Genomic DNA, 23,184 nt, shown 5'->3' with positions numbered 1-23,184 from the left:
AACTATAACCCGGACACTCCACAAAGCTGGGCTTTATGGAAGAGTGGCGAGAAGAAAGCCATTGCTGAAAAAAACCCATATCAAATCCCGTTTGGATTTTGCCAAAAGTCATGTGGGAGACATAGCAAACATGTGGAAAAAGGTTCTCTGAAAAATTCAAAATGGAACTTTTTTGGCCTTAGCGCAAAACGCTATGTGTGGCGCAAAGCCAACACTGCTCATCACCCTGAGAACACCATCCCTACGGTGAAGCATGGTGGTGGCAGCATCATGTTATGGGGATGCTTTTCATCGGCAGGGACTGGGAAACTGGTCAGGACTGAGGGCAAGATGGATGGATCCAAATACAGGGAAATTCTAGAGGAAAACCTGTTTCAGTCTGCAAGAGACCTGGGACTGGGGCGGAGGTTCACCTTCCAGCAGGACAATGACCCTAAACACACTGCCAAAGCTACACTGGAGTGGTTTAAAAACAAGAACCTGAATGTCTTAGAATGGTCCAGTCAAAGCCCAGACCTCAATCCAATTGAGAATCTGTGGCAAGACTTGAAAATTGCTGTTCACCCCATCCAACGGCCCCCATCCAACTTGACAGAGCTTGAGCAATTTTGCCAAGAAGAATGGGCAAAAATTGCAGGATCCAGATTTTTGTTTAATTAACTTTTGTGTCACAATAAAAAATATTTTGCACCTTCAAAGTGTTAAGTATGTTGTGTAAATCAAATGGTAAAAATCCCAATTAAATCAATTTTAATTCCAGGTTGTAACACTACAAAATGTGGAAAAGTCCAAGGGGGGGTGAATACTTATGCAAGGCACTGTAAGCAAATAATAAATATTGCTCATTATGAAAGTGTTTATAGGTATCTCTGTACCATAAATGGATCGTTGAGATTGCTTTGTAAACTGTTGTCCAAGCTTTAAATGTAACCATGGCTTGGATTCAATCTAAAAGTTGGCATCACCATATGCATTATAAAGTAAATTGCGATGTCCATTATTTTCTATTGTCTACTAAAGTGCAATTTACATTTCCTGCAATGTATGTTTAAATGGTTCAATTGATGAATTGTAAGCATGTGCCCTTCCTGTATGTTCCCATCAGTTAGTGAATTTGTTTATCTACCGGTACTTATCCAGCAACTCTTTTACAAGGGGGTCCTGACAAAACAGCAACATAACGAGTAGCTGGAAAAAAAAAATTCCCACTAGATTTTATTTTATTAAAATTCTTTCACCAGGAGAAAACCCATTGGGGTTGATGACTTAGTTTACAACGGTGTACTTCTTACAGCAAAAACAAATAACAGTGCCTTATATCATCAGTCACCTGCAGAAAACCGAGAGAAACAGGCAGTGGTCATGGTTCGGCTTACCTGGAAGCAGAGAGTAAAGTTAGGTGAAAATAACCTGATTCAGTTAGTTCCTGTTTGTTGATATACCAGTAATTATATAAAATGACAGGTTCAGATTTTCGAAATGAGATAGTAAAATGGGTTTATGTCACATAAAGTTACCATAATGTTAGGGTTAGATATGGGACAAAATGGCCTGGCATTTTACCAGACTACTTTCAGAAAGAATGTAATCTTTGGTGTTCATTTTTTAAGGTATTTCTTTCTGATACATGTGACACAGGGCTGTTTGGGTTGAGAGTAGAAAATGTAAGTGAAAACAACACGCAACATGTATAGTCTATTTTTTATGTGGAATAGAATTGGTATATGTAAAGTAAAAAGACTAGCACCAGTACATTGCACGTCATTGGGTTTAAAAATGTTCCCCTTGATCAAGTGCTGGGATCCCATCTCAAACCCTGAAAACTAATGTTAACTTATCATGGTTTGCATTACAATAAATGAGTAATGTTATATGTAAGTGCCATTGTATACAATATTAAAGAAGAAATGCTTCTGAATGGAGATAACTGTTATTCTCGATCCTTTCTTACGTAGCTGATAATTGGATTGGAAGTTAAGTGTTTTCATGCCATATAATACTATCCATGCATGGGATCACAGCTGGAAATATATATGAAACATATATCAATAAATCTGCAGTGAACAAAATGAGATTATTGTGAACGTGAATTGATTTCTTGAGTGTAATAAGCCTGTCAAACATTGAATGGATTTCAATCAAGAGATTTAAACCAAAGTTTCTGTTGCTGTTGGAAAGCATATGTTTTATTTACCAGTTACAAAATACAGTGCGCAATTTATGTAAGGCGCTGCTTTCTTTGGTTATTTTCTGAGATAAAATATATAGCAGCTTCATGCATAACCATCCCTATTAGCTGTGCACTAGCTCTTATCCGCCAAAAGATTGGTACGTGAATATATTGCAGCAAATCTGCATAATCCCAAGGAGCACCAGTTTCATTATTATGAGATAACAAAGTAAAACACTATTTCTTATGGGAATGAAATCCAGATAAATGTGATGGCACCAGGTTTAGTGCTCTTATTGTTTGATATAGAGGCTTTCCAAGTAAAGGTTTAAGGCTTTTTTTTTGTTTTTAGTTCTGATGACTACAGCAGTAGTATTATTTCCCCTCACTTCAGGGAAAGGTTTCAGTGTTTTAAACACATGAAAAAGCAGGCTAATTAAGTGTCAATAATTCAATGCTTCATTTTAATGGCCAGGAGAGTTCATTTATTTAAGCAGGCTGTCGATGTGATTAGCAGGGATGAAAGATAAAGCTACAGGGAGAGAGAGAGAGAGAGAGAGAGAGAGAGAGAGAGAGAGAGAGAGAGGGAGAGAGAGAGAGAGTTCAATACCATTCTTTAAAACATGCTTTCTATTAATGTATTTTTTAATCCCCTTTGCCATTGCTTGTAAAGTGAGTCTGTAATGGATTATTTCTAACTGCATGTCCATGCATTCTTTTTAGCAGCACATCTTCAACAGATGGCATTGCCTGTTCTGCCAGACAAAAAGCACAGTTCTATATTGACAACAATACACAACAATGGGCATAAGAACATTCTGGAAATCTAAAGTTACAAATATATAGTGACACACTGCAAACATTCTTCAAAATGTTATGGTCCATTTAAAATACATTTTAAATACGGGCACTGACGCAACACTAAAAATACCATGTACCCAATTGTTTACTTAACAATAGAGAAACCCTGTAAAGCAGAAAACTACTAATCTGTGCGAATGAAAAGCCAAAGATAGGAAATGGAAACCAGGCCCAGCCCACTTACTTAATCTCTTATTGCAACCTGGAACAAAACTTAAAACCAATATTCTGGCTCTGTAAAAGCATGCTTGAAAAGCAATGCCTGCCTTTCACAAATGTATTATTTGAGATGCAGGAAAGGCAGGAAATGTGGCTTATGCAAAGAAAACCTGTTCTGCTACTCCTTTCCAATTTGTCCTAAATTAAGGCATCTCTGCATGCATTCCTTGTGCCTGTGACAATGGCAACACTTCCTTTTGGCCTAATGGGTTCTGAGCCCCAGCCTTTGTCCTCTGATTAGCTGCTCTATTCAGCACACAGCCCACTAATTGCATACCCTGTATAGCTCCCTTACATTACTGTAAGAATTAATGAGACACAATTACTGCGCCCTGCAAATCTCAGGCATGCCCAATTCCAAAGTGCCCCAACTGAATAAGAGCTTTCTGAGAATAGAGAGAAAATGCAGCCCATTGTGGGGAAAAAAGAAAAGAAAAAAAAGAAGGCTGTGCAGTTTTTGGAAAATAAATGTATTTATTTGAAGCTGTCTCATAATTAGGCCCCAGAGAGTGGAAGAAGAGGAAAGGATCTGGAAACCAGCATTCAATAGCAAAAGGTCTGTCGATACAAATAAAAAGAAAAAAAGACTAGGACTTTAACTACACACAAAAACAGACAAGTTAAGGTAATACAAAGTATAATAGTAGACTAGAAAAATGAAGAACAAATAACCTAATGTAAAGAAAAACATGTAAAAGGGCAGACAGTCATTTATTGAATTGAATAGCACTAAATGTATCAAGAGGGTGTTGACAATAGCTGAAAAGGATCTTGGGAGTTCACATGGGAATGCGTTGTTTTGCTTCAAGCACTTGTAGGAAGCCAGTAAATGAGTGACTGCCCTTAAATTCTGTTTCGGCTGTATGGGTCAAATAGGTTTTTATAAGCCTACTGCAAACAGTAAACAGTAACCAGTAAAGAAAACAAAAGTTGTGCTGTTGAAAATTTAAGCGAGGTGTGTTCATCTAAAACCTTTTGTCTTTCCTACTACAGAAACTGTTATAAAAGGAGCTCTAACTATGAATCCCAGTTACACAAACAATACACAAATTAAATAATTAATATATATATATATATATATATATATATATATATATATATATATATATATATATATATATATATATATATATATACAGTACTTTATAATGAAAGCTTTGAAACTATTCACCTGGTAAATTCAAGGTGAATAAAGGTTTTTTTGTTAAACCTTTTGTTTCAGCGATCATGCAAATCACAGTTGTCTCTCAAAAATTGCAATTATTCCAAGTTTTATACGAATATGACTTATAAATAATTCATATACTATGGGCCATATTCAATAAACAATACAGGAGTTAAGAGCTTCTTCAATCACTGTAGTAGTTTCTGGCTCTTTCTGAAACAATAGCAGTAAATAAATGATTATTTATTTTCAGAAAAATGTGTTAAAATAAGTCTCTTTATTACAGAAAACAGAATATATGAAGAATAGGCTATCAACTATTCGAGGTACATTCTCACTGTCTGAAACTATTGATTTACGTTACTTTTGTTGGCATAGTAACATGGTGCTGAAAGTCAAGGAACACTGTTGAAACCATAAGAAACAGCTACCTGATCCTGAAACGGTCTAGCCAAGTCGTAGTAGACTGTCCACTCCAAGAGCCTGCTAACCTGAATGGTCTGTAAATAAATTAGCTCCTGTTTTGTTTGGTTTGGATTAGCCAGTGATTGCAAAACACAATTTAACTACAGCTAAAAAGGGAGTACAATTGTAATTGAAAAAAAAGGTATTATAGTAAGCTCCTAGTAAGCTTGTAATAGATTTGCTCGAGGAAAGTTTACACTACTTTTTGATAACTGGAATTTTAAAAAAGCAACAACAACAACATAGAATTAAGCAAAGCTCAGCCTGTATTGATTTAGTTTACATAAATCCTGGAATATCTTGTTAGCCATATTTAAAATTTGTCAGCTTTTACAACAGGAAAATGTCTGCTGTATATTGGTCACTTCCACACAAACATTAAAGTGTTGGCACACCTCCTGACTTTGACGTCGTTCTCACTAACTAGTGTTGCATTTGTACTACATGCGGTATAGTTACAAGTTTCTGTTATAGCCACTGTTGGTTTGATTTTTGATGCCCTGGATCATTAAACCACCGGAGCGTTGCTTCAGAAGAACTAACATCACTGCCATGTCAACTCATGTCAACCTCATAGAGCCACATGAATCAGTCAAAACAATAATGGCCCTGAACCACTGTTATTGTTTGCATTGTAACTTAGACGTTCGGAGGGAAAACTGGAGTAGTGTGCTAGTGAAATAACTAATTGCCAAGTCCCAGCTGATTAAAAATGTAGGAATATTTTGATATTTGGGACAGTTTGTGTGTAAAAAAAGAAGTTGAAACAATGCACAGGAGAAAGCAACAGTTGGCAATGGCTTCAAGGTGTAACCAGTTTTGTTTTTTCTTTGTATGTGTGCATGTCTCTACTTTGAATGCTCTTTGACCCCCTTTAATACTTCTGCAGCCTGCAGCTACACCACTTGGGATTCTGATCTTATCAAACCTCAGAAGCTAAGCTGGGAGGGCTATAGTCAGTACTTGGGCAGGTAACCTGACAGACATGGTTTTGAGACAATTGTGAAGCCTTATTCAAAAGACACAAAGCTAATTCTGTATTCGTTTACAATACAATCTTAACAATAATATTAATCACATCTGTTATTTTTTTCTGTTAAAATAAATGTCTAAATATTCATATTATGGTGTGCAAGTATACATTAAGTACAGAGCAAACTTAATAAACAGGTAGTAAAGCAACAACATACTGTACTGTAAATGTCAGATTCCCCACTATTTCGATTTTTTCGGTTGTTGATAACCCATGTGTATATACAGTATAGTACCGGCAGAAATTATGGCAACAACAAGTAATTTACAGCAAGACTAGGGGTGAGGATTGTATTGCCCATTTTTCCTCACTTAGACTTTAAGCAGTGCAATTGGGGATGGGGAGTTTGTTGCCGGATAACTTCACTCAGACTGCCGGTTCACTAGATATTGATGTTTCATAGCACTAAATGAGCAATCCGTCTCACAAGTTCAATGGCACCTTAAATATGATTCATTTCCTAACAATGCTCAATGACTGGGTGGAGCTTTTCTCTCTATTTTACCCAAAAGATTAATTTCCTGAGTAGTGACTCTGCCAAGACTGGTTCAATATTCCATGTAGTGTCCTTGGCGGTCCTTGGCCAGAAACCTATTTTTGATAGTAAAATGAAGAGAAAATGTCATACCCAATCATTCTGAATTGGTAGTAAGTGGATCATATTTGGGGGACCACAGCACTTATGGGAGAGACTGTTCATTAAAATCACTTGCATATTTTTAAAGAGGAGACCATTTTCTATTTAGGGATACTAAGATATTCGGTCTGAGGAAAAATGGGCAATACAATACCCACCCCTAGTCTGGCTGTAAATCATTTATATATATATATATATATATATATATATATATATATATATATATATATATATATATATATATATATATATATATCATGTTTCTTATCAGTGTATAATAAAAACTAGACTTCACTGTACTCACCGATTCACTTCAGTAATTATCTGGGATTATGGACAGGGTTCTGATTCGTCTCAGGCCTGTTACCTTGTAAACCTGTCAGTAATCCCAGGTAATTCCCTATGTTAGGTGTTATTACTATAAATAAGACCATACAGTACATAAAACCAAATCACTGCAACATAAGGTAGCATTCATTATTACATCAATGGATGTGATTCATCTCATTCGGATAAGGCAGAAACTCCACAGCCCCCCTTGAGCCCCCAGAACAGGCTCCCATGATCCCACTCCAAGCTCCCTGTAGACCTGGAGCTGCCAACCAGCATTTCCAGATCCTCATTGACATGAATAGGAGTGCGTTTCACCACCACCTGTTGTTTTAGACAACCGCTACTGTCTAACATTATTATTATAAGAAATATATCTACATATATAGTCGCAGACAAAAGTATTTTGGCAGTTAAAAAAAGAGAGAAAAACCACAAAGAACGTGATTTCTATAATTTCTAATTGTTCTATTGAAAGATATAAATTAGAGATTTAACTTTATAATAAAACAACAAATTATTACATAACATGCATAAAATGAAAAATAACATGCATAAACTAATTTCATACTTTGACAAAAAGTACTTGGGCACCCTTACATTAGTATTTTATGTGTCCACCCTTTGCTTCCTTTACAGCTTGCAGTTTTTTTTGTGTACTTTGAAAACAGTTCCTGGCATCTTTCCGGAGATATTTTTGCCCATTCTTCAACACATACAGCTTTGAGTTCTGCAATCGACTTTGGTTTCCTTTTTGCAACAGCAGCCTTCAAGTCAATCCACAGCATCTCGATGGGATTCAAGACTGGGTACTGAGATGGCCAATCCATAACTGTAATTTTTTTTTTCAGAAATTCCTTTGTAGACTTCTCAGAATGCTTAGAGTCATTATCCTGCTGGACTACAAACTTCTGTCCAATAAGCCTTCTAGCACTGGGTAACAAATGAGAGTGCAAAATTTCTTGATATTTTGCAGCATTCAATAATCCTTCTACAATACAAAGGTCGACAGTGCCTTAGGAAGAAAACAAGCCCATAACATCACACAACCTCCACCATGTTTAACACTGGACATGATTAACTTTTCTTTAAATTCTTCTCCTCGCTTCCTCCAAACATAGTATTGCTTTCTTAGTGAAAGTTATATTTTGGATTGCTGACCATAAAATTTGGTTGAAGAAATCATCAGGCTTCTTCAAGTATTCAATGGAAAGCTCCAATCGCTTTCTTTTGTGTATTGTTTTTAACAAAGGTTTGCATCTTGGTTTTCATCCATGGACATTCATCTTGTTAAGGTATCGTTGAATTGTTCGCTTGTGAATTTCTTGACCATCTTCTCTCAATTCTTGTGTCAAATCTTTTGCAGTAATCCGAGGATTTTGCCGGGCTGCTTGAACGATTCTTCTTCCAGATTTTGCAGAAATCTTTCTTGGTCTTCCACACCTGGAGCTAGTTGCAGTAGTTCCTTTTCTCATGTGTTTGTCAATAATAGCCCAAACAGTGTTTTTCGGTAAATTGAGTCTATTTTTCTGGTAGTTTCTCCTTTTCGTTTAGTTGTATCACTGTCATTTTGTTTTTTCAGCACTTGCTCATTATGTATTTAATTATTCTATAATTATCATCAGGTGTTGGTTTTCAATCATGATAATTGTCAATAATTAGCAACCAGCAACCAATGGGTTTCATATGATATATGTTGATTGCACAAATACTTTTGTCAAAGTATGAAATTAGCTTTTGCATGTCATTTTTTTATTTTATGCATGTTATGTAATAATTTGTTGTTTTATTATAAAGCTGAATCTCAACGTTAATTTATATATTTTAATAGAACAATTAGAAATATAGATAGATAGATACACACACACAGCTATCGCCAAAAGTTTTGCATCACCCTATGGAATTAACTAATCTTGCTTTCAGAATGATGTCAGAAGCTCATAAAGGAATTTTATTACCACACATTTCAGGTATTATATTTATTGAACGGCATGAATGAAAATGTACATGTAAAGTTAAATACATAACTGTAGTAGTTCACCGAGTCATGTAAATAGGCCAGTTTCCTGTCTCATTAAGTGTCCAGGCCAATTCAATCACTCTCTATTTTTTCATAGGTTCCAGTACATTCACCTTTAAATAAACAGAGATATGACAGCACTAAAATGGTATTACATTACAGTAACTCTGACAGCACTAATATTGCCTTGCATTATAGTAACTCTGACAGCAACTAATATTGCCTTACATTACAGTAACTCTGGGAACCTTTGAACTAATGCATGAAGAATTCGCAGACTGCTATGTCCAAAAATTACCTTTTAAGGAATAAAAACGCTATTCACTTAAGCTTAAGGAAATACATCTATACAGTATAATGTAGCAGCAACCTTTTTTTCTCACAAAAATTCTGTATAATGTACACAAGCTAGTAATGACGATGAGGTCTCCTGAATCATTGATGATTGATAAGGGTCTCACTCAAAGTTATGACAATCGGACTGAAAATTTAGCGTTCCTACATAAATTGAATACCTAATTGTCTAATTGTCATAACATGTCTCATAGTATCTCATGACCAGCTATACTGCTTAAAGTCATTTTTTATCACACATTCACAAATAAACATTCTCTTGTCCATGATATTCTGACGCATGTCTTTATCACCTACAGAATTGGCTCTAGCAAATCCTTACTTGTAGGCATTCCAAAGACAACATCTCTGGACATCAAGCTGTTTATATCTGCCTCCTGGGTGCTGACCCACACAGAAATGACTATAGTTAACACTTTACACAGGCTTTGATTTGGTCTAAGTGAAGTGTAGAAACATTTGAATATCCTACTTGCTGTTTTGATTTGATTTGTAGGTGGGGGGGGGGGGGCTGCTTTCAGTGTGTTAGCTCCTCTCTCCTCTGGACCCCTCCCATAAGAGGTATATTGTAGGCTGAGTCACGTCATATGTTTACATTTAATGACTACATTTTTTCGTTGACTGCTTGACTGCTTGTATGCGACTTTATGAAATGTTATATGTTCACTAATCAAACACTATACTGTGAAAGCTTATAGTGAAAGTATAAGTAATACACATCTAAGCATAGTAAATCACACAAAGTGTTTAAAAAAAGGTTAATCATATTATAAGCATAGCAAAAGCCAAGGAAACTGCAAAATGACCATGGTAAATAGGAACTGTGTCCAATCACAGTGCATCATCCTTATTAGCAAAACAGTAGTAAATACAAGGACGGAGGGGAAATCCTGCTTTATCATAGTAGTTTTACTAAAAGATTTAGCAGGAGGAGGGCTAAATCAGGTAAATACAGTCCACAAAACTTTAATACAGGTCCATTTGTCAACATAGATTAAAGTAGGAAATATAAACTGGTATTACTCTCCGGCATTAAAACAGTCTGAGCCCTCTCATAGGTAATCCATACTAAACCAAAGGTAATTACCGTAAATTGTATAGTAGGCACAGATTTTATTTCATGCCAGCCTGCTTCAACATTCTGTCTCTCCTTGCCCTGCTCCATCTGTTCTTTGTTTCTCATATGTAACTGGGTTAAAGTTACACTTTTTCTAATATGTAACTGGGTTAAAGTTACACTATACAGAACGTTACTTTAAGTGTTAAGTGGACCAGGAATATATGATGTGGGTTGACAGAAAATTGCACAAACAGATTTTAGATGGAATTATATATACTGTATATAATAGAACATACATACATCTGCATTTGATGTGAAGGGACACAACACAGATTTCATAAGAATATTGTACATGTCAGTTTATTTTGTTAATTCTAGTGCTAGTAAAAACAATAAATGAACTCCACAGACTGATGGAATAGATAAGATAAATAATCGCACCCCCAGGAGTGACAGGTTTTACATGTGTCTGAACTGTTTTACCCGTTACCCAAGCAGAATATTAATGACACAGTGTTTGCTTGCTGTAGGACAAGTGCATTTGAGTCAGAGCATGGAATTATAGGTCAGGCGTCTTGGCGGTTTGAATTTCCCATATGTTGCTACCAGATGTCAGTTCTACCTGTCAGATGTCAAAGGCCTTGCCCTCATCAATCACGGCACATATTAAATTGCAGCTGGAGTACAAACTCAGAGTAGTGTTTCTGACAAAGACCTCTTTGGGCTTACTTCATTTCAGGAATATATATATATATATATATATATATATATATATATATATATATATATATATATATATATGTACAAGCTAAAAAGATTGCACATCACCAGAAATTCCTTGGCAGGAGATAGGAAAACGACTTGAGCCAAGGTATTTAAGTGTTCCATCTTAATTACTTGAAATTAGTAAATATATGTTATATAATGTTCACACTTCATTTTAATTCACATTAATAGCAAAGTCAGAATATGTTACAAATGGATTTATGTTAAGTAACTTCATGACACAACCCACCTTTATTCATATTAAACCACAACTTGAAAAAAATGCAAGGATGCCTTTAATATTTGTATGAATACATTTTGAATGCATCACTAATTGTTTACTACACATAAATTCAACATAAATTGTGTAATTCAGTAGGAAATAAATGTGTGTTCGTTCATATGTTATTACATGGTTTTTAATGTATCTTTAATGTTACTTAAAGTGGTTAGTTGTGAGCAGCAGTTCACACAAACAGCCCTGTGGGACCTAAACTTGCCCTTTGCCCACCTTTGTTAACATTGTGATTGTTTGCCCTAACACTGCTCATTTTTATCCTGTGCATGAATCCCTAGATTTATGAATAGCCAGAGTTTCTATTAGTGACCAAAAAAGGGTTTGACCATTAGATCATTCTTTTTTTTTTTTTAAATGGTCTTAAAAATTATAAAATATAGATTTTCTTAAACAAGAATTATACACATTTTTATTTGAACCTCTAGTAACACAAATTTATATAAATATTTCCACAGCGTCTTTCTCCATCTGGTCAGAATGCTTTACTGTATGTCTGTGTCAGTGGCTTTGTTTGTGTTTGGGTCCACAGCCGTAGTAAATGCACCTTTGCTGTAATCTTCGTCAGCATTTTCAGCCTTCTTAAAGGAGTAGTTTGTAATAGAAGAGGTTCCTAATGCTTGTTTCATTGCATCAGGTGGAATCAGATAGTTGTGTGGGAGATGGGAGTCATGTGACTTAGCTTGCCTGTTATGAGAGTTCTGGAATGGCACTGGAATGGCACTGGAATGGCGTATAGTTCTGTCGGGTTCCAGCACTCTATGGCTCGACTACACCACTGGTAATAATAAGACCCCCTGATGCCCTCTGTCAGTTTTATAAGAAACACACCTGCAGCTGCATATTCAGGTAAATATTTCAGCAATGCAGGGTCCCTTGTGCTTGTTTGTTATACCCAGATGGCTGCCATACAGACAGGAAATGTTTTTGACACAGAGTCACATGATTGCAATGCTGCAGCTAAACAGTGTAGCTCCCAGTCTAGGGTGAAAGCCCATCATAACTGAAGCCTTTCTCTGTTGCAAATCCATCCACACAACAGCTTGGCCCTTTACTTGTACAGGGAAGGGACTGACCCTCTGATTACGTGTTGAGACAACACTATCTCACAAGAAGTAGGAAACAACTGGTGTGCCTAAAGTGTTTTAATGAAACAGGAAATAGGTATAGACAGTAGGCAATTTTGTAGTGGCTTTTTTCCTCTGTGCTGTAATGATAAGGCCTGACTTATTTAATTTTGTAAGGTCGTAAATTATGCTATAATCACACTTGTCATAAGACCTGTTTCAAATTTTCATTTGACAAAACATTTATTGTAATATTGCATGTCACTTATAATAAGTTATCTAGCTTAAATTAAGGGACACTTCCACCACAATTTAACAGATGAAGTGGAAAGCCCAGGCCAGTATAACTTATTTTATCTGGCTTGCAAGTCCATTTCTTCTGACTGTACTTAATAAGCTTTTTTCCTATTAAATATAGGTTCTGTCTCATCTCCTCTTCCTTAACTGCTTAATCCTTCCTTACAACTAACTGTGTGTATCTTTGCACTGTGGGTGGCTTCCGTGCATTCAAATGTAAACACGATTTATGCTGCATTTTGTATTGGCTCAATATAACTATAACATGGGTTTAGATCAAGTTCAATCCGAGCAAAAGTGTGCATAAAAAATAGACTTACCAAGTGATCTGTGGATCTGTGATAGAAGAAATCATATCAATCAATGAAAAATCATTAAACGTTAAAGACTTCCCAGCTCCCTGTATTTGGTTACTTAAAAAAAAAAAATCTTGTGATGCCTTTTTCAGTTTTTCACTACAGTATGCTTTCAGAAACCAAAAAACAAAACGCATTTCAAAGAAAACAGGAACATGACATGTTACTCTACTAAAACAATGTGCTGTTTATTCTCAGAAACATCAAAACATGGCTTGGATTTAAGTTTTAGGCTGTAAATGTAAAAGTTGATTGTTTCCAGTTTATAATTGGTAGCCAGTGCACCACTGTGGCTCCTGGACTTTACGCTGGCAGCTGAATTGGACCCGAGAGTAAATAAAAGCTAGTTCTGGCCAGGCTGACAACTATGGATAAGATAGAGTGCCCAAATCCTGTCTCAGTAGTATAAGGATTTAGGGAGCAGGGCTTGTTTGTTAAGGTAAAGACCTGAAGGTGAAATAATTCACAAGATATTCGCTTTGTCACCTCAGGGTACTGCAGGTGGTGGAGGGGCAGGAGCTCTAAAACCAGCTGAGACTGATTAGTTGTAAAACTCTGAGCAAACAAAATCCAAGGGAGGTTAATGGAAGAGGCGGGAGCTGGGTAAACATCTACCCAGAGCTTGAAGACGAGCAAGAAAAAGTGAGCACGGACGACAGTGTAAACTTATCTCAGAATAATAAGGTCTGTCCCAAAAGAAAAAGTGAGCACGGACAACAGTGTAAACTTATCTCAGAATAATAAGGTCTGTCCCAAACGGTGTGTTTTGGTTACCATGCAAGTGAAAAGATGAAAAGGTTATTGTTAAAGTAAGAATTATTAACCTTAATATGAACAATCTGAGATTTAAAAAAAAAACATTTTTGTTAGTTGAACAAAACGCCCCCTTCAAAAGTATTTTTTTGTAAATTGTCATAAATTGAATTCTCCCAAAAAACATATTTTAGTGTTAAAACTTGTCAAGATATAAACTGTATCTTCAACCAAGTTTTTTAAATATTAAAAAATGTAAAATACAAAAAATGGTAAGCTGAAATGGGGTGTGTTAGATCGCAAATGCTAATGTAAATACAGAGTGGCCAACAGGTAACCTGACACCATTTCACTGTGGATCCTGCTGTCAGTTTAGATACTAATGGAGATATTAATAGCTGACTGTTGGTTTTGTTTATTTCAGGTTTAGCAAGGAATAACACAACAGCTGTGACTTAGGGATCTGTGTTTTTGAAATTACATTACCTTAATAAAAAGAGACAAGTTCGCCCAAGGCTTTTTAATGCAGTCAGTATCTCTGCATGTTACAGCCGGTATATTACTTCACAAATACTGGACAGCTGCCATAGAGGTAGTTACAGTAGTACCTACTGTAAAAGACTGAGTTTATTAAATAATACACAACAATACAGCAACATCACTAAAAATAGAACAAAAAAAACGAACATATTCACCATTTGCTTTAGTGTATTTAAAACTATTGCATAATTTGCCACAGAAGTGGAGTGTAAATGTAATAATATATTTACAAATCAAGCACTCTTATTGGCTAATACCCACATAAATAAAAAAACAAAAAACCCCGCCATGACCGCACTAGTGGGATCTCAAGACCTCATTCCCAATGCTTAGCCTCCTCACAGTCCCAAGGCAGGGTACATTACTCAGACACCTCACACCTCACCAAGTGTTATTGCTAGTGTATATTGTGTCTGAGCTCACTAAACTTTGATACTGACAGATACTGCCTATATTACCTATGGTACAAATCTGCCTAATATTAACCAGTGTGCCCAGACATAGTAATCATAACAAGGGCCTGTCTTTTCACAAAATCAGATTGTCTTTAAACTGTAAACTGATCTATTTGTGTCCAATATTGAGGTGTTATTAAGCATAGTCCTTCAGCAGGCAAGTCTTACATAACTTGGAGTCCTGTGTCACTTCTATCAGCAGCTCAGTCGTAAATTTAAAACGTTTCAGCCCCTTTCAACAAACCAATTTCCACTCCACTCTGGGGAATAAACATGCACATGCAGATAGTTACCAGCGCAAGCAATGAGAAAGTGCTGTAGCACAGCTACCTGTGCTGGTGCTGGTGTTTAATTGTGCATTGCTGCTATACTGTTCCAGGTGCATGTATTCTAAACCCCCAAAGAATAACTCTGAATGTATCAGGTAAAACTACTGGGTGTCAAGGCCAATGGCAAAGAGAGAATGTTATCTTTAAAAAGAAAAAAAGAATTACTCAAAAACAGCCCTTGTCATAAATTCCAGGACAAAAACCAGAATAAGTAGGAAGTATATAATGCAGTGTACTTGAGCAAATACGTTAGTTATTAAACAGATTACAATGTGGCTGGTGGAAACAGGGGGTGACCAGTCTTGTTGTAATGATTCTAATGAATATAGGCCACCAATTGCACTGGGCCATATATCCCCTCTGGTCACAAATTGTATTTATTGTTTAGGAATTTTAAAATAGTTAGTGTGAACTCTATAGAGTTCGAGAAGTTGCCCTGCCATAACTGTGGGAGGAAAAAAACATATATGCATTATAAAATAGATACATAGATAGAAAACATAACATGTTTCAACTTGTGCACACAGTGACTTGAGGGGATATATAAAGTGCTACATACTAAATGTGTACCAAAGTCTTAGCCAACTGAATTGCTATTTCTGTTTCCATATACCAGCACTATATATTTCGTCCCATTGAGAAAGTGGTAACAAGCTCTGAAAAATGGTTCAATTTAACAAAACCCTGTTTCCAGCAAAATAAACTAACATTTCAGACACAGGTTCTCTGTGGCTTCATTTGGTTAAGAATAGTGAAAGTGACATTGGAGCAATTTGCCAGCAACGATTGCAACTGCAGTGCCTATTGTTATTTTAATCTGAACATCATTACGGCTGGTTGTTATCTGGTAGCCAATGATTCTATTATTCTTCTACTCATTTAAAAAAAACTTTAATTAGCAAACTGGCATATATTAAGATACAATCGAAAGGTGTTCATGACAGTGCTCCTGCAATAGCTTTTTGTATGATTGAATTCCATGAATGTTCAGCTGAACTCTTATTGGGAAATGCATAATGCCATGCTAGACCAAAGCAGTTTGTCAAACAAATAAGGACATTGCAACTTCATATTATTATTTTTTTTTCTGTGAGTCAAGGTTTAGCTAGTTATTTTGACATATTAGCCTTGTGTCTTATTAGCTGTATACTATCAGTATAGTAACATTTAAAAAAGATGCTCACAGTCTGCAGAGGGAATGTAGAACAATCAGATTGTGTTGAATACACAGCAATCCTAGCCTTGATTAATCCTAAGGCCATGGAGAAGGCAATTAAGAGATAACTAGAATGGAATTAAAGTCTATGGGAAATGACAAACACAATGCTGTTGCTGCATGCTGTTAAAAGTGTACCATGCAAATGAAATGTTTGCCATCCTGTTCATTTTACATTTGAGGCTTGTTAAGTGATCATTATGTATTATTTGCTTAACTGACTAGGATATCTGTACTTTCCATTCTGGTATAGTAAGCAAACTTGTTAAATTTGCAGACGACACAAAAATAGGAGGAGTGGCAAACACCGTTGCAGCAGCAAAGGTCATTCAAAATGATCTAGACAGCATTCAGAACTGGGCAGACACATGGCAAATGACATTTAATAGAGAAAAGTGTAAGGTACTGCACGCAGGCAATAAAAATGTGCATTATAAATAACATATGGGAGATACTGAAATTGAAGAAGGAATCTATGAAAAAAGACCTAGGAGTTTATGTTGACTCAGAAATGTCTTCATCTAGACAATGTGGGGAAGCTATAAAAAAGGCCAACAAGATGCTCGGATATATTGCGAGAAGTGTTGAATTTAAATCAAGGGAAGTAATGTTAAAACTTTACAATGCGTTAGTAAGACCTTATCTAGAATATTGTGTTCAGTTCTGGTCACCTCGTTACAAAAAGGATATTTCTGCTCTAGAAAGAGTGCGAAGAAGAGCGACCAGAATTATCCCAGGTTTAAAAGACAGGCTCAAAGAATTGAATCTGTTCAGTCTTGAACAAAGAAGACTACGCGGTGATCTGATTCAAGTATTCAAAATTCAATTAGATAAAGGGGCATTCAGAACAGAAAATAGGAGGCATTTTTTTACACAGAGAACTGTGCGGGTCTGGAACCAACTTCCTAGTAATGTTGTTGAAGCTGACACCCTGGGATCCTTCAAGAAGCTGCTTGATGAGATTCTGGGATCAATAAGCTACTAACAACCAAACGAGCAAGATGGGCCGAATGGCCTCCTCTCGTTTGTACATTTTCTTATGTTCTTATGTTCTTAATATTTTATATTCATGAAGAATATAGTCTCATAAAAATGACAGTGTTGAAGATTTTGTAATGACAAATGTTTTGACTGCATACTTAAGTAAATTCATCATATATGATTGTTGTATTAATTTAAGTGTAACTTTCCACAATCTTAATTGATATACTTCAGATGAAATCAAACAAGCACACTGAATAAGAACACAAGCAAATAAGAAAACACAATCTAATGGCTTGTTTTAATATTCACCTATGATCCCCAGCTGTTGCTCAATTTGTATTTTTGAAAGAACAAACAGATTTGTAATGTAACAATCAAATGCCTTTGATTTCCAGCTATTTTGCTATGTACAAAAAAAGGCTTTCGCTGTTAAGATTTGGGTGTTAACGTTGTTCATTTAGTACAGAAATGAAATGAAGTATTCAACAGATGCAACAGTTCTCCACATGGAAGTCTAGACTGGTGCAAAATTGCAAGTAGCCTCTATCCAGCTAACTGGAGAGAGAGAGCAGATTGTGTAACTGACGCTCATTTTCATCTGCTGGTATGTATCCATTGCCCTGTGACTGGACGTCTGTTCTTAGGTTTTGTCCAGTGTTTGTTTGGACCCTGGTAAAAATCTGTATGTATGGATGTATTTACATTAAATGCGATAAAGTTGCTTACAACGAAATACAAAATATGCAAATTTAAAACATTTAAGCATGATAAATAAATAAATACATGTCATCTCCGTAAATGCGTTGTTTTAAATAGATTTTAAATGAGTTTCACTCGAAGAACTAACCAAATTCTAAATAATCACCATAAGAATGTATTACTTTAACATCGTAATTACACTAACCATATGTCATGTATTGCTGCTCCTACAACAGAAAAGGGTTTGCCTTAAAAACACAAGTATACAAGATTTGACTTCATAATTTTGTTAAGTTAGAGTACACTGCAGTGTAGCTGCGTAAAGCATAGCCAACTACCTAAACGAATGCAACTGGGAACTTAGCCTATAACGTAGATTACAGCAGCCTACTTCAAATGATTGTTAGATATACAATGTGACGCGTTATAAATGGGTATTTTATCAACTCTAAGGCAGAGGAAGGAAACGGTTCATTTTAAAATATGTTTGATTAACGAAAAACTAATAAGAAACTATTTATTACTGGAATGCAAGCACAAATAAAACTATGTTTGCGCTCAGTTTTGAAGGGAGAACTCAGTTTGGCTTAATTCGATGCTAATTGTGGTGTTTGCAAACTAGCAATTTTTTTTGAGTGAGAACTTTTCTTGCAGTGCCATCACTCTTACAAACTGAAATGCCTGTTCCTGGTATTACAGTAATTACATTCCCTGCTTGAGTCCCATACAAGCGCTAATGGAAACATCAGCACTTCAATGAAGAAATAAACACTCCATTCTATGGATAAGACAACCCCCCGGGACGCGCTAACGAGCGCAAATTAACCTGCCAGAGAGTCTACCCCTCCAACAGGCAGCGATTAAAGGTGGTTGCAAAAATTGAATAAATATGGTTATGACATATGGTTTTGTATGTGTGAACACTTTTTTTATGAAACTCGCGTCGCATATATAATATAGCCTATGACTATTGTTTAAGGGTATTTTGTCTTAATATGGAGAGGCATTAACTGCATTTTTTATACACATTGTTCAATCCATTCCGTAATGGGCATTAAACTATATATATATATATATATATATATATATATATATATATATATATATATATATATATATATATATATAATTTTCAGTAGGCTACTGTTTCGTTTTTAATAACCATCACAAATCATACACTTTACAATTCTAATAAAAGGTGGTATCTTTATACTGACTTTCCAGTAATGGTATTAATGAAGTAGTATATTGCACGCTTTTTTTCAAATTTAGTGATTTAATCTGCAGAGTACATCATAATTAACCACATTATGTTTTGTTGATAGTGGCGACGCATCCATCAACGAACAAATCATTCTAAGAATCAATCAATTTAAGATTAGCAAATTACTACAAAACAAACTCAACTAATGTAAGGTCGCAAAACACCTTAAGAGAACTTGATTGACTTATCCCTGCACACCGCCCCTGCAGTTCGGTGATTAGACCATCAGCACTGGGGGAGTGACTGCACAGCCTGGTGTATAAATATGCAAACGCATCATTCCGAGGCAGAGCAGTCAGCAGCACTAGCATTGAGCTGAACTGTAAATTCCAGAGCTGTATAATAAACGAATCGGCTAACAACTTGAAACTTCATCCTTCATTTTCAGAACGGATTACCTAAATATACTGAGTGACAGGACCAGTGTAACGGATCCCCAGTTGTACTGAACTGACAATTTGAAAAAGCGTTCTGAGTATACTTAATTTCCTCAGCCATTTTGACTGCACGCCTAAAGGCTTTTTTTCCTGCTGTTCCTTTACAAGTATACACGGCTTACAAATTGGTTGCAACTTTGTGCCAGAGCAGTAAAGCGAGATGAGTCGCCTCTTTAAGATCTGATTGGACTGGGTTCGTTCTGAGGGCAGAAAGAAGTTGGCTGGGCTGCTTCTTCGTTGTTTCAACAACTGAAGAATACATAGAAAAAAACACCGAACTGTAAAGGATGGAGTGCTACCTGTTGGAGATTTACCTGCTTCTAGCGCTTGCTCTTCTGCAGCAATCGAGCTGCGCTACAGCGAAGGAACTGACCTGCCAGGAGGTATCCGTGCCTTTGTGTAAAGGAATCGGCTACAACTATACCTACATGCCTAACCAGTTTAACCACGACACACAGGATGAAGCTGGCTTGGAGGTACACCAGTTCTGGCCTCTGGTTGAGATCCAGTGTTCCCCGGATCTGAAGTTCTTCCTCTGCAGCATGTACACGCCGATCTGCCTGGAGGACTATAAGAAACCACTGCCGCCTTGCAGGAGCGTCTGCGAGAGAGCCAGAGCTGGGTGCGCACCTTTAATGCGGCAGTATGGCTTTGCTTGGCCAGATCGAATGAGATGTGACCGACTGCCGGTGCAAGGCAACCCAGATACACTGTGCATGGACTACAATAGGACTGATTTAACTACTGCTTCGCCGTTCTTTCCCAAGCCGACTGTTCACCCTGGCAAGCCATCAAGCCCGCACAAAAACAAAAATGGGATCCGACCTCAAGTACCGGGTAGCAAACACCGACCCCCGGTTACCCCCTGTGAGCCAGGGTGCCAATGCCGTGCGCCTATGGTAAAGATCACCAGCGAGCGGCACCCACTATACAACAGGATCAACACGGGTCAGATGCCGAACTGTGCAATGCCATGCCACAACCCTTACTTCACCCACGACGAGAGAACTTTCACCGCTTTCTGGATTGGACTTTGGTCAGTGCTTTGTTTTGTTTCCACTTTTGCCACAGTCGCCACTTTTTTGATCGACATGGAAAGGTTCAAATACCCAGAGAGGCCGATCATCTTCCTGTCAGCTTGCTACATGTTTGTTTCTGTGGGCTACATCGTGAGGCTGATCGCCGGGCACGAGAAAGTAGCCTGCAACAGGGAGTACGAGGTGGAGCACATTCACTACGAGACCACGGGTCCCGCTCTGTGCACTGTTGTGTTTCTCATGGTTTACTTCTTTGGCATGGCCAGCTCCATCTGGTGGGTCATACTGTCCCTGACTTGGTTCTTGGCTGCGGGAATGAAATGGGGCAACGAGGCCATAGCAAGTTATTCTCAGTATTTCCACCTGGCAGCTTGGCTGATCCCGAGCATCAAATCTATTGCTGTACTGGCACTCAGTTCTGTGGACGGTGACCCGGTGGCTGGGATCTGCTACGTTGGCAACCAAAACTTAGACAATCTCCGAGGCTTCGTGTTGGCGCCTTTGGTTATATACTTATTTATTGGGACAATGTTCCTCTTGGCGGGGTTCGTGTCTTTATTCAGGATCAGAAGCGTGATCAAGCAAGGGGGCACAAAAACGGACAAGTTAGAAAAGCTGATGATCAGGATTGGAATTTTTACAGTACTTTACACGGTGCCTGCAACAATTGTAGTCGCATGCTATTTTTACGAACAGCACAACAGACAGAGTTGGGAAATTACCCACAACTGTTCCTGCTTGGTAGAGCAGGACATAAAAAAGCCAGAATACGCTCTATTTATGTTAAAATACTTTATGTGCCTTTTGGTGGGCATCACCTCAGGAGTGTGGATCTGGTCGGGGAAAACTCTGGAGTCCTGGCGAGCTTTCACTACGCGATGCTGTTGGGGAAGTAAAGGCACGAGCGGTTCCCTGTACAGTGATGCTAGCACGGGACTAACGTGGAGATCGGGTACTGCGAGTTCAGTGTCTTACCCCAAACAAATGCCATTATCCCAGGTTTGAGAAGACCTACGGACACTCAATTGCCTAGAGATTCTCTCCTAGTTTATTCCAATTAGCACAAGAATGAACTCCTGATAGCTTTTATTAGCCAGAAGTAGAAGCGCCGGTTGGAACAATGCACCTGGCATAATTACTGCTAAATCTCCTCTATTTATATGTACAGGACCTCCAGTGGGTAACCATTTGGGAGGAAAGGGCAGTGCATTGTCTGTACCCTGAAGGCAAGACTATCTTAAATATAAATGTCCCTAGCAGGATACAATTTAACGTTTATTGTTTAAGCTAAACATAGTACCAGAAAGGCGTAATTGACGGCAATCATGTGTCAAAGCTGGTTTAAAATAAGCCTTAAAGTCTTAGTACCCAGGTATTATACGGGTTTTCTCGCCAAAAAAAGTATTTATATAATTATTTGTATTGTGTACAAACTTGTAAATTGTGTATATATCCAAAGTTATAAAAAAAAGTAAATTCTGTATAAAATGTAGCTCTCACCATGTGATAGCAAAATATTTGACTTCTATTTTGACAATAAAAAAAAAACTTTTGATAAATTAATACTTTTCTGGTTCTGCTTTTTACCTCTAACAAATATCGCGTCAATAAAATCATGATTATCTAAACGCAGCTGCTAAACTGCATATATTACATTGGGGATGGTCTCATTGGGCTGTTCTGTGGTGCGCTATTGTTTACATTAGCTGTTTAACAGATGTATTTTTTAACGTGTATGTGTACAGAAAGTATTGTTTAGTTGTCAAACTGGTCTAATGTATTAGAGCAGAAGGAGGTTGTTTGAATTAGGAGAATGATCTTAGTAATTGCTGAACTTTTTACCTGCTTGCCCAGTAGCTCAGTATTTTTTTTAAACGAGGGCTAAATCAATACAATCTGAAGGGAGCGGGGTCTTTTCAGCTGAACATCTTTGATCTTGCTCTTTGAAAAAAAGAAAAAACGTGATGTGAATTCTTATTTCCAAGCGCCCAGTTTCTCTTCTTAGCCCGATTGGCCACCACGGAGCTTTGGAAAGCTGTTGAATTAAAGCGGCGTGGCGGGGGGGCGCCAGGTTGTGTAGAAGACAGACTTGTAACAGTATAGTGAACACGAGGGAAACGAGAGAACAGCCTTTTAAACAGCTTTCTAGGTATTGTTGGTCAGCCTGCAGGCACTGAGGCATGGGCTGGGCCATTGTTGAACTGGCAATGAATGCCCTACAGGTGGTCTGCGCACAGCCCCGTTTAAGGGGCTTTCTTTTTAATAATAAGACCATTGCATTCACAAAGGCGTCTTCTTTTTTTGCTCCTAATTAAACTCATGAATAACGATATAGTATACAAGTTTTTTTTTGTTCTCTTGTTTTCAAAGTAAAAC

The 23,184-nt window shown here is 37.2% G+C and overlaps 1 protein-coding gene and 1 long non-coding RNA gene across 2 annotated transcripts in view; one reads left to right on the top strand and one right to left on the bottom strand.

The window, feature by feature from the left end:
* The window catches only part of LOC131736979 (uncharacterized), a 35,317-nt gene that overhangs the window by 8,581 nt on the left and 3,552 nt on the right, over positions 1-23,184 (bottom strand). The window lies entirely within an intron of this gene.
* Positions 19,633-22,362, top strand: LOC117399763 (frizzled-8-like). Its single transcript, XM_034917681.2, has one exon. It carries the CDS (start codon positions 20,059-20,061, stop codon positions 21,811-21,813), a length of 1,755 nt encoding a protein of 584 aa, XP_034773572.2. The 5' UTR covers positions 19,633-20,058; the 3' UTR covers positions 21,814-22,362.

Source organism: Acipenser ruthenus, chromosome 4, assembly GCF_902713425.1.
Source record: "Acipenser ruthenus chromosome 4, fAciRut3.2 maternal haplotype, whole genome shotgun sequence".
In the NCBI taxonomy this organism is placed as follows: Eukaryota; Metazoa; Chordata; class Actinopteri; order Acipenseriformes; family Acipenseridae; genus Acipenser; species Acipenser ruthenus.
This window is presented reverse-complemented; position numbering and strand designations above follow the sequence as displayed.

What these genes read in the sequence shown, in the direction of transcription:
- LOC117399763 (XM_034917681.2), top strand. Translation starts at nt 20,059, where the DNA reads ATGGAGTGCTACCTGTTGGAGATTTACCTGCTTCTAGCGCTTGCTCTT.